Source organism: Rhinoderma darwinii, chromosome 4, assembly GCF_050947455.1.
Source record: "Rhinoderma darwinii isolate aRhiDar2 chromosome 4, aRhiDar2.hap1, whole genome shotgun sequence".
NCBI classification, from domain to species: Eukaryota; Metazoa; Chordata; class Amphibia; order Anura; family Rhinodermatidae; genus Rhinoderma; species Rhinoderma darwinii.
The window spans coordinates 343,983,493-343,998,854 of record NC_134690.1 but is presented as its reverse complement, the minus strand read 5'-3'; the positions used below and the strand labels follow the sequence as shown (position 1 = coordinate 343,998,854).

The window sequence follows — 15,362 nt, the reverse complement described above, 5'->3', positions numbered from 1 at the left end:
AAAATTTGACAGATTCAAGGCCGACTGTAGGTAGTTTCCAAACCCTGGTACGTATTCTAATAATACTCGTGTAGGGCTTCCTCAGGTATTATACATATGTTCACACTGCCGGGAAATGCACCGCACAAATACGTCGAGTATATCCATAGACTTATGTGAACCCAACATTTGCAAAAAAGTGTCCTGTTAGATGTTCTGGCGGTTTGTATCGGCATACATTTTTTTCAACTGTATTAAAAAAGCTTTGTCCATTACACTTCTCAATACAAAGACAACCCGGAATAAAAATGTATACGGTACTGCGCAGCTTTTTTTCCACAAAAGAAGAAGTCGATGGACAACGCATTCAAATAAAAGGCATACAGTTGCATTCATCTGGTCTATAAATTTGGCATTTACCCATGTAACTGTATGCAGAAATGAAAACTGCATACAGAATCACCTCACAGAGCTATTCTGACTATTTCTGACTAACTACAGTTCATTTATTTAATGATTTCCGGTTTCCAAAAACTTCTGACATGAGATAGTGTCATTTCATATAGGTTTGATTGGTAGGGTCCAGGTGCGGAGACCTCTAATGGTTGCTGAAACCAAGAGACAGTAGTGCTCACCTGAGCAAGCCGAACAGAGATGGGATTCACAGTCTACGGCCCATACACCGCTAACTCAACCTCTCCAAGTATAAATGAAAAAGCAAACCAGAGTCCATTGAGAACAGGACTCCACTGAGCTTCTTCTGCTCCTTCATTAGGGTATGTTGACACACAAAATTAAAAACGTCTCAAAATACGGAGCGGTTTTCAAGGGAAAACCGCTCCTGATTTTCAGACGTTATTTAATCAAACTCGAGTTTTTCGCTGTGTTTTTGACGGCCGTTTTTGGAGCTGTTTCTCTATAGAGTCAATGAAAAACGGCTCCAAAAACGTCCCAAGAAGTGACATGCACTTCTTTTCGCAGCCGTTTTTTTATACGGCTGTTTTTCAAGACGGCCGTGTAAAAAAACGGCTCGTCGGAACAGAATGACGTTTTTCCCATTGAAATCAATGGGCTGATGATTGGAAGCGTACTGCTTCCGATTTTTCGGGCGTTTACAGCCTGAAAAAACGGCCGAAAATAAGCCGTGTGAACATACCCTTAGAGAGATCGGTGGGGATAGGCAAGTGTCCAGATTCAGAATTTGGTCTTCAGTGATTTTAGAAAGCTTTGAATCTATCTAAACCCTATTTCATACTGCGGGAATATCGCCTGTTAATTATTGCAGCCGTAATATTAAGGTCGACACTGTCATTTCAACAAGTGGATGTAAATTATAAATAAAATAATGTTAAATCGATTCCTGTACTTGAAATGTGCGAACTATGGTCATGAAGGCCATGGAAGTAGTGACTATCACGGGGCCAACAAAGGATGTTGACTGTGGACCCACTGTGTTACTAAGGGATTAGGTGTAGGGCTAAACTAGGGAGCAGTGTCGAAGGGATAACTAGGTTTTCACCCTTTAACCACCGAACGGAGCTGTGGACTTGTATGGTAGTATCCCCAGGTCGCTTCCATCAGAGTAGTCTCCCTTAGCAATGGCTGATGCGGGTGGTACAGAGACAGTATGCAAGGTCGGGTATAGCGTAGGTGGCAGAGGGTAGTCACAATTAACAGGCAAACGGTCTGGGCAGGCAGCAGTCAGGAACGGTCAAAGTTCACGCAAAAAGTCATTAACAGAAAGTCCAAAGAAAACACGATGCAGAAAACAGCTGGCAGCTAGTGTGGAACCTAATTACTCAGGCACTGGAGCAATATGGGAGGATCCCTTTTATACCCAGGAAAGCTGGGGGAATTCTGGAGCGTGCTGGCCCTTTAAGAGGAAAAGGGTCAGCGCATACCCTAGCAGCTGCAGTATTAGCCAAGCCTGGAGGTGAGCATCTGTTGTGTGTGAGGCCGCGAGCAACCAAGACTGAAAGATTCGAGCGACGAAAGTCAGAAGACGCTGAGGACGTGTGAGTATACAGCCGTTACAGACTAATATTGACTTCTACATGCAAGAATTTGGACTATAAAATTAAAGAACACTTCCCTTATTATTTTCCTAATATATAAAAAAGGGAAGTGTCCATGAAGGCTAAACCTTCGGGAAATTACAGAATGTTCTTCTTTTCAAGACATTACTTAAATCTGAAAATGGTCGTTACTTACCTGTGTCACTGGATCAAACAAAGCCTCGGTCAAAATCCCTCTTACATTACTGCCATGTCCTTGTTCTGTCATTGCAAACATTCCTGTAAACTCCTGATTCTGTAATGAAGATAAAAGGAAACATACAATTTGAATAAGCAAACGTATATGTTCTCATACACACATAAATTTTGCTAAAGCTACACAAGCAATACATGTAAAATCTAGTTTTTAATACAGATTAATAATTTCTTATTCTTTTTAGCTCTACTCCTGCTACCTGGAAACTATCAACAAGCAGGCTAGTGGTTTTCATGGATCATGATGTCTTGATTACTATTCTAATTATGGCTGTGCTAAACGTGCTGTGGATCTGACAGGTTCATAATTATCCCAAAACTCCCTGCAGTCTGGCTCATTAACACATGTATACTATTAAGACTGGGTTCACACGGTGCGTTGAAAATGTGTTGTTTGTTTTCTGTCCGTTCATGTCAAAACTGAGATTGCAGCAAAGAACCTCATTTTGAACGCAACGTCTGAACCCAGCCTAATATTTTGCTTTTTAACAAGGCTGTAGAGGTTTTGAAGGCTTTGCACACCTTTGAAGGGCATTATTTTTTTTTTAAATAAAACGTTTTATTTAATTTTGAACAACTTTTGAATTGGGTTTAAAAAAGAATTGCTTACGAGATACAGTTTCAGTGTATCCTGTATATGTATATATAGAAGCTGTATCTTGCAGTCAAAGCCAAATCTGGCAGGTCTGCAGGACTGACTGCGACGGTGCTGGTCCTGCGTGTCTCTGATGCAGGATCCAGCGATCACCCACCACATCCAAGTTCATGAACTTAGATGTGATAGAAAATACCTCTGACCAGCAGGGCCAGTGTTCAAAGGGGGCCGTCAATCAGTCTGTCCTGACGCATTCGGCTTTGACCGCAAAATACAGCTTTTACGTATACAGCATACATAGAGGCTGTATTTAAAAATTTCATTTAATTAAAACTCAATTCAATAGTGTTTTAAAATTAAATAAAAAGCAGGATTAAAAAAAAAATGCCTTCAAAGGTTTACATAGCCTTTGGGCCAGAATCTCACACACACTTTTGATGCAATTTTTGGCTTAGTTTTTTTTTTTTTAGCCAAAGTCAGTTGATCCAAAAGGAAAGAAAGGTAAAAAGAAAAAAAAAATCTTCATCTCTTTTCTGTCGCTCCAACTTCTGTGTTTGGCTAAAAAAAAAAAAACAAAAAAAAAAACCTGTGCCAAAAACTGCTACAAAACAGTGTGTGTGATCCTGGCCTTAAGGTGTTAAACCAGTCAGAATTTAACATTCTTGTGAACTCAATGAGACAATTAGAGACGCACCTAAACCATTGATTAAAAGGTGAGCGACTACTTGAAGCATTCCGATCATTCGAATTCCTTTTTTTTAGAAATAAGTGGTACATCTGAATATATGAAACTTTGTAATACATCTTACAAGGGGAAAGTGGCAGTCTGTAGTTCCAGTTTTCTTGCCTGCAAGGCGGTCCGTAAATATTCAGAAACTAGAAAATGACAGAGAGAAGGATGGGGGTTGATGCCCCATCTTCTTTTACTGGGTGTCTGTCAGGGTATGTGCACACACAAAATCAAAAACATCTGAAAATATGGAGCTGTTTTCAAAGGAAAAAACAGCTCCTGATTTTCAGACAATTAAGCCCCCGCGATTTTTGCGGCGTTTTTGGAGCTATTTTTCTATAGAGTCAATGAAAAACGGCTCCAAAAACGTCCCAAGACGTGACATGCACTTCTTTTTCGCAGGCGTCTTTTTACGTGCCGTTTTTTGTAAAAAAAACGCCCCATCAGAACAAAATGGGCAGATGTTTGGAGACGTTCCGCTTCCAATTTTTCAGGCGTTTTCGTATACACCTGAAAACACTCCGTGTGAATATACCCTCAGACTACATGCTGTAAGAGGTGGGAGAAGAAGTGGGAAAACATCTCATGGACTCAGAGTGCAGTACACAGCACTGTGGGATGTGATGGCTGCCTAAAAAACCTGTTCACATCTGCGTTGGTCGTTTCCATTATTCTACTCCATCAGCACAAAAGAAGTGAATGGCAGTGATGTATCGTATCAGAGGCTCCTAACAGATATGCACACAGGCTAAAAAGCATTCCAGAAAAAGTAAAACCAAAACAATGCAAAAAGATGAAAAAAAATATGCCGATTGGACACAAAATTTCACAGAATCTAAATCCAATATTTATTTACAGATGCATAAAGAGTAATTGTTGTTTTTTTTTGTGATAGTTATGTGATAGTTATGCTTTAAAGGGAAGTGGTCACGAAAAAAAATGTTTTTATATAATATTGCTTTTAGTATGGTATTGAAATAAATTAGATTTATTTGTGTTATCGTTTTGTAGTTTTTACTTTTTTCTTACTTTTACTTCTCTATGGGGGCTGCCATTTTTTTCCCCATCTCTGTATGTGTCGATTAACGACACATACAGAGATGGAATACGGCACATACATCCCCATAGAGAATGCTAACGGGAGCCATTCCATTCACTATAGCGTTCGCCGTCTGTGTGGGAACGGCGCATGCGCTGCTCCCACACAGACCAAAAGGAAGGTCTTTGGTAGAGCGACATCCGGCACCATTTTCATGTGGATCGGAAGCCGCGGCCGGACAGTAAGATGACGACTTCCGGTCGCGGCTTCCGGCCATATGTTCAAGGCAGCGAGGACGCAAGGTGTAGGAGCGGAGGCGGCAGGAGCAGGTAAGTTATGTTCGTGTATGCTTGTGTTATACTGTCTGATTACCACTGTATCTAATCCTCCTACACTGTGCATTCGCTCAGAAAATGGCAACACAGTGGAGGAGGTTTGAAGATTCAACCCCCCCCCCCCTCCTCCTGGCACTAGCCAGGATAAGGGAGGGAGATTGTGTGAGGACATTAGAGCGAGTGTGTCTACCCCAAATTTGCAGCATAAAGCAATGAGGTTGCTTTACCACATTGCCAATGCTGCAGTTTGGGGAATTGCTCCCTCTAGTGACCAGCACATGGAAATGTTAAAAATTAGAATCTAATTTATATTATTTCCTGACTTGTGAAAAAATGAAAACAAATGTGTAATCACTTATATACCAACTGTTTAACTGAAAAAAAAAAACAAAAAAACATTTTTTTAACGACACATTCCCTTTAACAATTAACACCCCCACAAATTCGCCAAAGGTTTATCTCAGCAAATTTTTACTTCAATGAACCTCTAGAACGATAAAGACACAAAAGTAAATTCTATTATAGTATTTTACACGAAAAATCAGGGTTATAGTCATTCAAGGTTTTCCTTTAATTTGGCCATGTTGTAATGACAGGGTAATTAATAAGTGTAACAAACATTGAGACTAAGTGTACCCACTCATTGGCTAACATGAATGACGACTAGAGTTTGGAAATGCCCTTAGTCTTGGTAGCATTGAAAATGAGCACGGGAAAGTTAATCTGTTCCCACACAGAGATTTCAACATTAGAATTGTTAATGTAGTTAGTATCAACTTTTGACAAACATGTACATTGTGCGGGCCTAAGTAGGTTAAACAGGTCCGTACGTAAAAACATATACATATGAATACACACACACACACACACACACACCTTTGGAGATGAGAGATGCCACAATACCCCCATAACAAAAGGAGAGATATCACGGCTAGAGACTTCCCCAATTTTGTACAAAAAGATGGCTGGACTATAGTACACATCAGGTACTTTTACCTATTGAGTCACCCCTTTTTCCTATTGGACTGTAAGCTCTTTAAAGCAGGTCCCTCATTCCTCTTGTTTGACTTGTCAATGAGTTTGTTACTCTGTATATTTTGTTTGTACATGCTACCTCTAAATTGTTAACTGCTGTGGAATACGTTGGCGCTATATAAATAAATGTTCTTTATGGATGGGCAGAGCACTAGCAGAATATGTGAATTATTCATACAATTTAGCATAAATGGACACGAACGTCTCAAACAACAAACTAATCTAATAGTTTACCTGATATAAAACAACTTTGTAATTTAGTGTTAAAATTTAGTGGTTTTATCAATGCAAATTCTGTGTGAAGTTACTGCCACAAGGGGTTTACCTTCCTGCAATCTGCTGTCCACCCAATGTTGTCAAGCAAAGTCTGTCCCTGGTTACAGTGTAGAATTGATGGGCTGCAGAAGGTGTGTGTCTGTGGGGGGGGGGGCTATCTCAACGCTGCCTGCCAATACGAGTGTATGGAGAGGGGAGCGGAGAGCAGGTGGTGGAAGCAGGAGCAGTGTAAGAAAAACAGTCTGACAATAAAATGTCACACCTGTGCTGGATTCTCAGCTACACTGCTCATTACTGCTGTATAATCTCCTCTATGCTGACGCAGTTTCTATATATGCGATAGATAGAGAGCAGGATTCTCCTCTCATATGTATGCAGTGTATAGAAGACATGATAGGCATTAGCCCACTAGCTCAGATACAAGTGAGAATTATATATAGAGCCCGCAGAGGGAAAAAAAGGCTAACTAACTAATGCAGGATACAAGTCATATAATGGCCAGAAACAGTGGTATTCCACATGTACACACATATGACCGCTTATTCTGAAAAGTCACCTGAAAAGTTAGGTACGCCCTAAGAAGAACTTTATTAACCTCTGTCATGCAGAGTACGTGAACAACTTTTGTATTGCGCATACATCCACCTCACACACAGTAATAGTGAAACCTAATCTTCTGTATGAGGCTAAACATTACGGTAGTTACAAAACATATGCAAGGATAAACAAAGACCTTTTATATTAACTGGACCAGAGATCCAAAGAATAAAACAAACAACAAAAAAATTATACCCATTAGAAACAGATAAAAAGCAAATTTAGTATAAGTCATTTCCCCCAATAGTTCTCGAAGGGTATTTTAACACGTCACAGCATGAGTATTTGAGAAAATTTGTGGCATAAAACTACAGCCGGATTTCTGTCAAGGATTGGCCAGCGGATCCACATGTGGATGAGCCCCATTGTAATCTAATCCTAAATAATAATGGAGCATGTTGAAGCTTTTAAGAATCGGCAGCATAATCATTAGTCCCGTGCTGATATTTTGCTAAACGTGTGAGGGGGTATAAAATACCCTATCCACAAGCATTGCCGGCAGAATGTGAGTGAATTCTGTAAGCATTTAGCCACAAAATGTATTCCTAAATACTGGCACAATCGCATAAACATGGTCTTAATTGCACTTGAGGCATCCAAGTGAACGGACGTCTCTGACAGCAGGGGGAGTAAACGGTCAATAAAACCCCACATGTATAACTGGCTATCAATCTTAATCTCCTTTCCAATACCTAATTTTCCTTAAAGGGAGACGGACATAATGTGTCTATAATATAATATAGAGTAATGACAAAATTGTTATGCCCTTTCCGCCACAGCTAATTTTTGTGTTCTTTGTGTTTACATTTTTCATCCCCATCTTTCAAGAGCCAGAGCCTTTTTACTTTTCTTTTGACAAAGCCACGAGAGGACTTGCAATACCAATATATACAGCTAACACCTGCTGCGTATGGAGAAAGCTCCGATCCTGTGCCCACTCCATACGTTCCCCTCCTGACTATGACGTACATGTATGTCAAATGTCGGGAAAGGGTTAAAGGTATTCAATGTGATTTAAAGGGAGTATTTAAATCAGAAAATGACATCTTTAGAAAGGTTTTTTATTCTAAACCTTTTTTTAAAGAAAACATGTGTTTTTTTTCTTTTTTTACAATGCACTTGCAAAAGAAAAATGTTGAATTTTTCTTTTTTCACAGTGGCCCCTAGAGAACTCACAATAGGGATGAGACTTAAGGCCCTTTACACGAACCGATGATGGGCAAACTCGTGCTCATACGAACGTTTGTTCCAGATCATAGGCCCGTGGAAACATGGCAGCGATCAAAATACGTTATTTATTGCTGCACAGTGAATGCCATATAAAAAAATAAGTTTTGGTCACTTTGCGTCCCCAAACAAAATGGAGTAAAAAGCATTATGTGACAACAAATTGGCAAAGTAAAAACTACAACTTGCAAGAAACAATCAGTAACACAGCTCCATCGACGGAAAAATTAAAAAGCTATAGCTTTCAGAATATGCAGACATAAAATTTATTTTTTAAAACATAGTTTTTATTTTGTTAAAGTAGTAAAACATAAAAAAAAAAAAGATATAAACCTATCATATAAACCTGCAAAATAAAAGTTAACATGCTCTTTTAATAGCACGGTAACAGCCTAAAAAAAACTAAACCCCAAACAAAATGTCCCCATTTTTTTGTACATTAAAATGGTACATTAAGAAATAAAAAGCATCCCACAAAAAAAAAACAAAAGCACAAGAGTATGTTAAAAAAAAAAAAAAGAATTAAAAAAAAAAAGTTATGGCTCTTGGAAGGCAGAGGGGGAAAAACAAAAACTAAAAATAGCCTTGTCCTTAAGGGGTTAATGGAACTAAATCTAAATGGAGATACATTTCCTGCAGCATTTTTTTTATTATTCCCACCACACCCTATCCATTTTAACATTTGTGGTTTTTACATATGTGGGCAAATAAAGTTTTCAATCAGAAACATTTTCTAGAAAAAAAAAAAAAAGCGTTTTGTTGCCCATAAGTGAACCTGTCCACAAGGCTTTTGAGGGTATGTTCACACAGGCCATTTTCAGTAGAGCGCCTATAAACATCTGCCCATTGATTTCAATGGGAAATACGGCGTTCTGTTCCGACGGGGCGTAAAAAGAAGTGCATCTCACTTCTTGAGACGTTTTTTATTGACTCAATAGAAAAACAGCTCCAAAAACGTCCGTGAAAAATGCTAGTTTGATTAACGGCTGAAAATCAGGAGCTGTTTTCCCTTGAACACAGCTCCATATTATACATCCGTTTTTTTGTTAAGCGTTTTTTTGTCACCACTATAAAGAAGTCAAAGTTATATTAAATAAAATTGAGCAACCAAATTAAATGACCTAGAATATTATCCCCACAAATAGTACTGGAAAGTTGTTCATTTGAAAACCAAAATTATTTTTCCAATTTTGACTTGGAATTTATTTGGTGTGAAGTATCGGAAGGATGTTTTGTACAAATTGAAAAAAATCGGAAAATATAGCAACTTAGGCTATAGCAAAAAGTAAAGGATTGTGTAAAACAGAAGAAAAGAAACAAATAAAAAAAAAAACTTTCAAAGCTTCCATTAAAAAAAAAAAAACTTTATTTAACCCTTTCAGGACCAAGGGTCATCGATGCCTCAATGACCAGCCCCATTTTTTCAAATCTGACATGTGTCATTTTATGCGGTAATAACTCTGGAATGCTTTTGCCTATCCGAGCAATTCAGAGATTGGTTTCTCGTGACATATTGTACTTTATGTTAGTGGAAAAATTTGGTCAAAATGTAAAAGAAAATTTGCAAAAATTATAATTTTTCTAATTTTAAATGTAATCTACTTGTAAAACAGATAGTAATACCACACAAAATTGTTGCTAATTAACATCCCCCATATGTATACTTTAGATTTGCATTGTTTTTTGAACATTATTTTATTTTTCTAGGACGTTACAAGGCTTAGAACTTTAGCAGCAATTTCTCACATTTTCAAGAAAATTTAAAAAGGCTATTTTGTCAAGGACCAGTTCAGTTCTGAAGTGGCTTTTAGGGCCTTATGTACTAGATAGACCCCATAAATCACCCCATTTTAAAAACTGAACCCCTCAAATTATTCAAAATACCATTTCAGAACGTTTATTAACCCTTTAGGCGTTTCACAGGAATTAAAGCAAAGTAGAGGTGAGATTTACAAATTATTTTTTTTGCCAAAATTCATTTGTAATAAAAAAAATTCTGTAACACAGAAGGTTTTACCAAAGAAATGCAACTCAATATTTATTGCCCAGATTCTGCAGTTTTTAGAAATATCCCACATGTGGCTCTAAAGTGATAATGGACTGAAGCACCGGCCTCAGAAGCAAAGGAGCACCTAGAGGATTTTGTGTTCTCCATTCTTTAGAATATATTTTAGGGAGACGCTTCTTCAGGAACAGACGGTGGCTGGGGAGATTCGCAGGGACTTAGTGGAGTACATTGCACTAAACGTCACAGCAGGGGTAGATCCCTTTTGCATCTGGGAAGCCCACAAATGCGTGGTGCGCGGGGCTTTCATCCGGGTGGGTACTAAACTTAAAAAGGAACGAACGGCACTTTTGAGGGACTTATTGACCCGAATACACAAACTGGAGCAGTCACATAAGACAACTCAGGATAGAGAGGTGGGGACGGAATTGAGACGGCTGAGAGAACAGGTGCGTTCAATATGTCTGGCCAAGGCGAAGGCCTCCATAGTTAAATGTAGACGTCATTTTTATGAATTTAGTAACAAACCCGGAAGGACCTTGGCTAGAGCACTTAGGAAGACCCGCGCCCGTACATACGTCCCCTATGTTCAAGGTCCACAAAATCGCCGACTCCAGCTTCCACAAAACATTTCAGAAGCCTTCTGTGCCTACTATCACGCTCTTTATAATCTTCCCAGTGCACCACCTCCTGCGGACGGTGGAGGTCGCCTGGAAAAGATTGACCAATATCTCCGGTCATCAGGGATGAAGTGTATCCCTCCTGAGGCAATCACGGCTCTAGAGGCACCCATTTCCCCGGAAGAACTGGCATGGGCACTGAAGGACTCACCCACGGGGAAGGCACCAGGCCCGGATGGTTTGCCCCTTCAATATTACAGGGTCTATGCGGACTTACTCTCACCCCACTTTCTCCAGCCATTCAATTCCATTACTGAGGGGGGGGTCATTCCCCGAGACACCTTGAGGGCCCACATCACGGTCATTCCGAAGGAAGGGAAGGACTCCTCTCTTTGCCAGAATTACCGTCCCATTTCACTACTTAATGTGGACTTGAAACTTTTTGCCAAGATACTGGCACAGAGGCTGGCTCCGCTCCTTCACAGCGTGATTCATAGAGACCAGGTGGGCTTTATGCCATCGCGTGAGGCACGGGATAATACCACGCGAGCGATCAATTTAATGTACCAAGCGGCCATTGCTACCCCTCCCACTTGCTTTCTGTCAACGGATGCCGAAAAGGCATTCGACAGAGTCAACTGGGACTTTATGCAGGCTACCCTGCGGCACGTGGGCTTAGGAACACACATGATAGAGTGGATCTCAGGTCTTTACTCTTCCCCGTCGGCACAGGTTAAGGTCAACGGATATCACTCCTCCTCATTTACGAAAACCAATGGCACAAGACAGGGCTGCCCTCTGTCCCCATTAATTTTCATACTATGTTTGGAGCCTTTCTTGTGTCATATTCGATCCAATCCAGACATATCGGGCATAACCCTGGGCGAACGGGTTTATAAGGTCGCGGCCTATGCAGACGACTTGCTCTTCTTCCTCATGTCCCCCCGGATCTCCCTGCCCAATCTCATGGCAGAATTAAATAGATATTCGCAACTGTCTAACTTCAAGGTTAATTATCAGAAGTCCGAAGCCCTCAACATTTCGCTGCAGCAAAAATTGGTAGACGATTTGGCAGAGTCCTTCCCGTTTAAATGGGCAAAGGACTCCCTTAAATATCTGGAGGTGCAGCTTCCGGGGGACCTCTCTCGCCTCTATGCAGTGAACTTCCCTCCCTTGCTTCAACGGGTGAAACGAGACCTGGACGCATGGACTTCTGGTACTTTCACCTGGTTTGGGAGGTGCGCAATTTTCAAAATGAATATCTTGCCAAGGATCCTGTACCTCTTCCAAGCCCTCCCGATACACGTCCCACGCCCGTTCTTTCAATCTCTGTTGTCTCTCCTACACAAATTTATCTGGGCTGGGAAACCTGCACGTATCGCCCGTTCCTTGCTTTTTCGTACAAAGTGGGAGGGGGGTGTGGGTCTTCCAGATTTTATATCCTACCACCACGCCTCCCACTTGGCACGAATCATAGACTGGTTCAGACATACGGAGATTAAGGAATGGGTGTCTATGGAACAGACATTCCTACCGGTCCCCTTGCAGACCCTACCATGGTTAGGCAATCATACTCCCCTAGCCGCACGGACGCACCCGTCGATCGGGCCCACCTTGGCAGTGGCGGCACGAATATTCCCCAGGGCAGGGATCTCTCCGTCACCCTCCCCCATGTACCCGATCTTGGGAAACCCTGCTTTTCCTCCAGGGCAGGAAGGTGGTCCCTTCCTGCTATGGTGGAGGGCGGGGAAGGGACGTGCGACACATTTCATGCAGGAAGAAAATTGGATGTCGAACACACTCATACAGTCCTTGTCAGACCCTGCCCCCTTTTCTACATGGCAGGTCACCCAGATACGACATTTCCTGGTGAGCTTACCCAACCCAGCGGAGTATACGCGGGCTAGCTTTCCGTTTGAACTTTTATGCACAGGTACGGGCACAATGCGACATTCTCTGTCCACATTATACAGGCTTTTGGTCTCACCACCTAATCAGCTCCCCCCTTCCTACCTGCTAAACTGGGAACAGGATCTGGGGCTCACATTCACTTCTGAACAACGGGATCGCTTGTTTAATATGACACACAAGTCTTCCATGGCCAGCAGATATCAGGAGGCAGGGTATAAAATACTGTCTCGTTGGTATAGGGTGCCTTCCAGATTGCACGTTATGTTCCCAGCGGTCTCACCCCTGTCCTGGAGATGTGGGGACCAGGTGGGTACAATCTTACACATTTTTTGGGACTGTCCACTCTTGGCTGATTTTTGGTCTGAGGTGTGGCGCATTTCCTCTAAATTTACGGACTTCACCCTGCCAAGATCTATTTCTGCTCCATCTGTGTGAGATGCCATTGCCCATGTACAAACGCTCAGTCGTCCGCCACTTAGTGAACGCGGCGAGAGCATGTGTACCAGCATTGTGGAGACGGACATGTCCTCCGTCGGTTGGAATGTGGTGTCACAAGATCCAGGAGATCATGAGAATGGAGGACCTCACAGCATCAATGAAAGGGTCTCACTCTACCTTCCTCAAAACCTGGCGGGAATGGATCAGGTTTCAATCCTCTGAGGAATACAAGGTCATCATGGCTCAGGGTTTCCCTCCCTAGGCCCAAGTATGTCAGACACTTGTCTATCCTTTCTTTCCCTTCCTTTTGTCTCTGCGCTTTTCTGGTTTCCTTTTCTATATTTCTGTTTTGCAATGGAATTTTATGCATCGCTGCGGGTTCAGGGTGCATAGCTGCAAGCCTTACAAAATCACTCAGAGATGTTGCACTTCATGTTGTTCTTTTTGAATTTATGTAATGTAGGTATCGGGCCTGTGGCCATGGTTAATAACTCATCTGAGTGTTTTCTGATGATTTCGGTCTAATTGTCTGTTGATATTCATAATACAAAATCAAAATAAAAGAATTTATAAAAAAAATAAATAATATATTTTAGGCACCATGTCAGGTTTGAAGAGGTCTAGTGGTGCCAAAACAGTGGAATTTCCCCAAAAGTGGTTTTGGAAACTACACACCTCAAGGAATTGATCTAGGGGTATAGTTAGCATCTTGACCTGACAGGTCTTTAACTATATTTATTGGAATATGTCTGTGAAAATGAAAATCTACTTTTTTTTCTGAAAGAATATTTAAAAAAATGTCATTTTTCAGAGGGGAAGGAGCGCCATTTGGCTTTTGGAGCGCAGATTTTGCTTGGTAATAGTTCTGTTTGGGGTTTTGCTGATATTTTAGTTTATAATGTGGGGGCATATGAAAGCTGGGCAGAGTACATCAGGGCATAATAAGAAGGTATAATAATGGGGTAAATAAATAATTCATAGATGTGTGGCCGGTGTCGCACTGATAAATGGTGCCCAATCTTATCCGCTTTTGGACACTCTGCACAATTTCTGTCGCTATATTCTTAGCGCCAGTACTTTTATTTTTACTCCAACGGAGCCATGCAAATGGCTTATTTGTTACGTTACAATCTGTAGTTTTCATTGGTACCATTTTAGGTTACATGTGATATTTTGATCACTTTTGATTCGATTTTTTGGCAAGCAAAGTGACAAAAAAATACATACATTTTGACAATGTTCTTTGTCCTTTTTTTACAGTAATCACTGTGCGCTATAAATGACAATTTTACTTTATTATGCGGTTCGGAACGATTACGGCGATACCATACGTATATAGTTTTTTTTATGTTTTGTGGCGTTTGCGCAATAAAATCACTTTTCTATAAAATTAAATTGTGTGTCACCATATTCTGAGAGCTATAATTTTTTAGTCAAAAAAGCTATGTAAGTGCTTGTTTTTTGCGGGACGGGTTGCAGTTTTTATTGGTATTATTTTGAGGTACATGCAAATTTTTGATCACTTTTCATTCTATATTTTGGGAGGGGTGATGACCAAAAAAATAGTAATGCTAGTATTGATTTTTAATTATTTTTTGCGGTGTTCACCGTGCGGGGAAAATAACATTATAGTTTTATAGTTGGGGTCGTTAAGAACGCGGTGATACCAAATATGTGTACGTTTTATTTTTTTCCCATAATAAAAGACTTATTATAGAAAAAAAAAAGCATTTTTTGATTTTACACTTGTATAAAACATTTTTATCACTTTTTTTTTTTTTTTTTACTTGTTTTAATTGAAGACCTGCAGCACTCATGGCTGCAATAATACATTACACTACCTAGGTAGTGTAACGTGTTATAAACTGTCAGTGTGACGTTGACAGTCACACTGACAGGAAGCCTATGAGGACCAGCTGGTCCTCATAGGCTTCCGTGAATGGCAGACCGGAGGCTGTTTTATGGCCTCCGGTTTTGCCATGCAACCGACGGCAGCACCCGCAATCGGTCGCCGGGAAAGTTTGTTGTAGCAACAAACTCTCCAGTTTGTTGCTACAACAAACTTTCCCTGCGATCACATGATCGGGACCTGAACCAATCAGGTCCCGGCCATGTCTCCGGGATCTGAGGCAGGGGTTAACAGCGCGATCCGGGTGTCGGCACTACTCTGAGACACCCGGATCGCGCTTTTAACACCCACTGTGAATTCACGTCGCCGCTGCACAGAGTCCAGCAAGCGCCGACGTGAATTTACTGCGTTCGGTCAGGAAGAAGTTAATAACGGTGATCATATTCTCTGTAGCCG

At 40.9% G+C, this 15,362-nt stretch overlaps 1 protein-coding gene across 1 annotated transcript in view; it reads right to left on the bottom strand.

Moving 5' to 3' along the window:
- ACOXL (acyl-CoA oxidase like) overlaps positions 1–15,362 on the bottom strand; it is a 424,164-nt gene that overhangs the window by 307,014 nt on the left and 101,788 nt on the right. Inside the window, exon 5 of the mRNA XM_075864464.1 lies at positions 2,191–2,289. Within this exon, the coding sequence (XP_075720579.1) occupies positions 2,191–2,289 (99 nt within the window). The remainder of the gene's footprint in view (positions 1–2,190; positions 2,290–15,362) is intronic.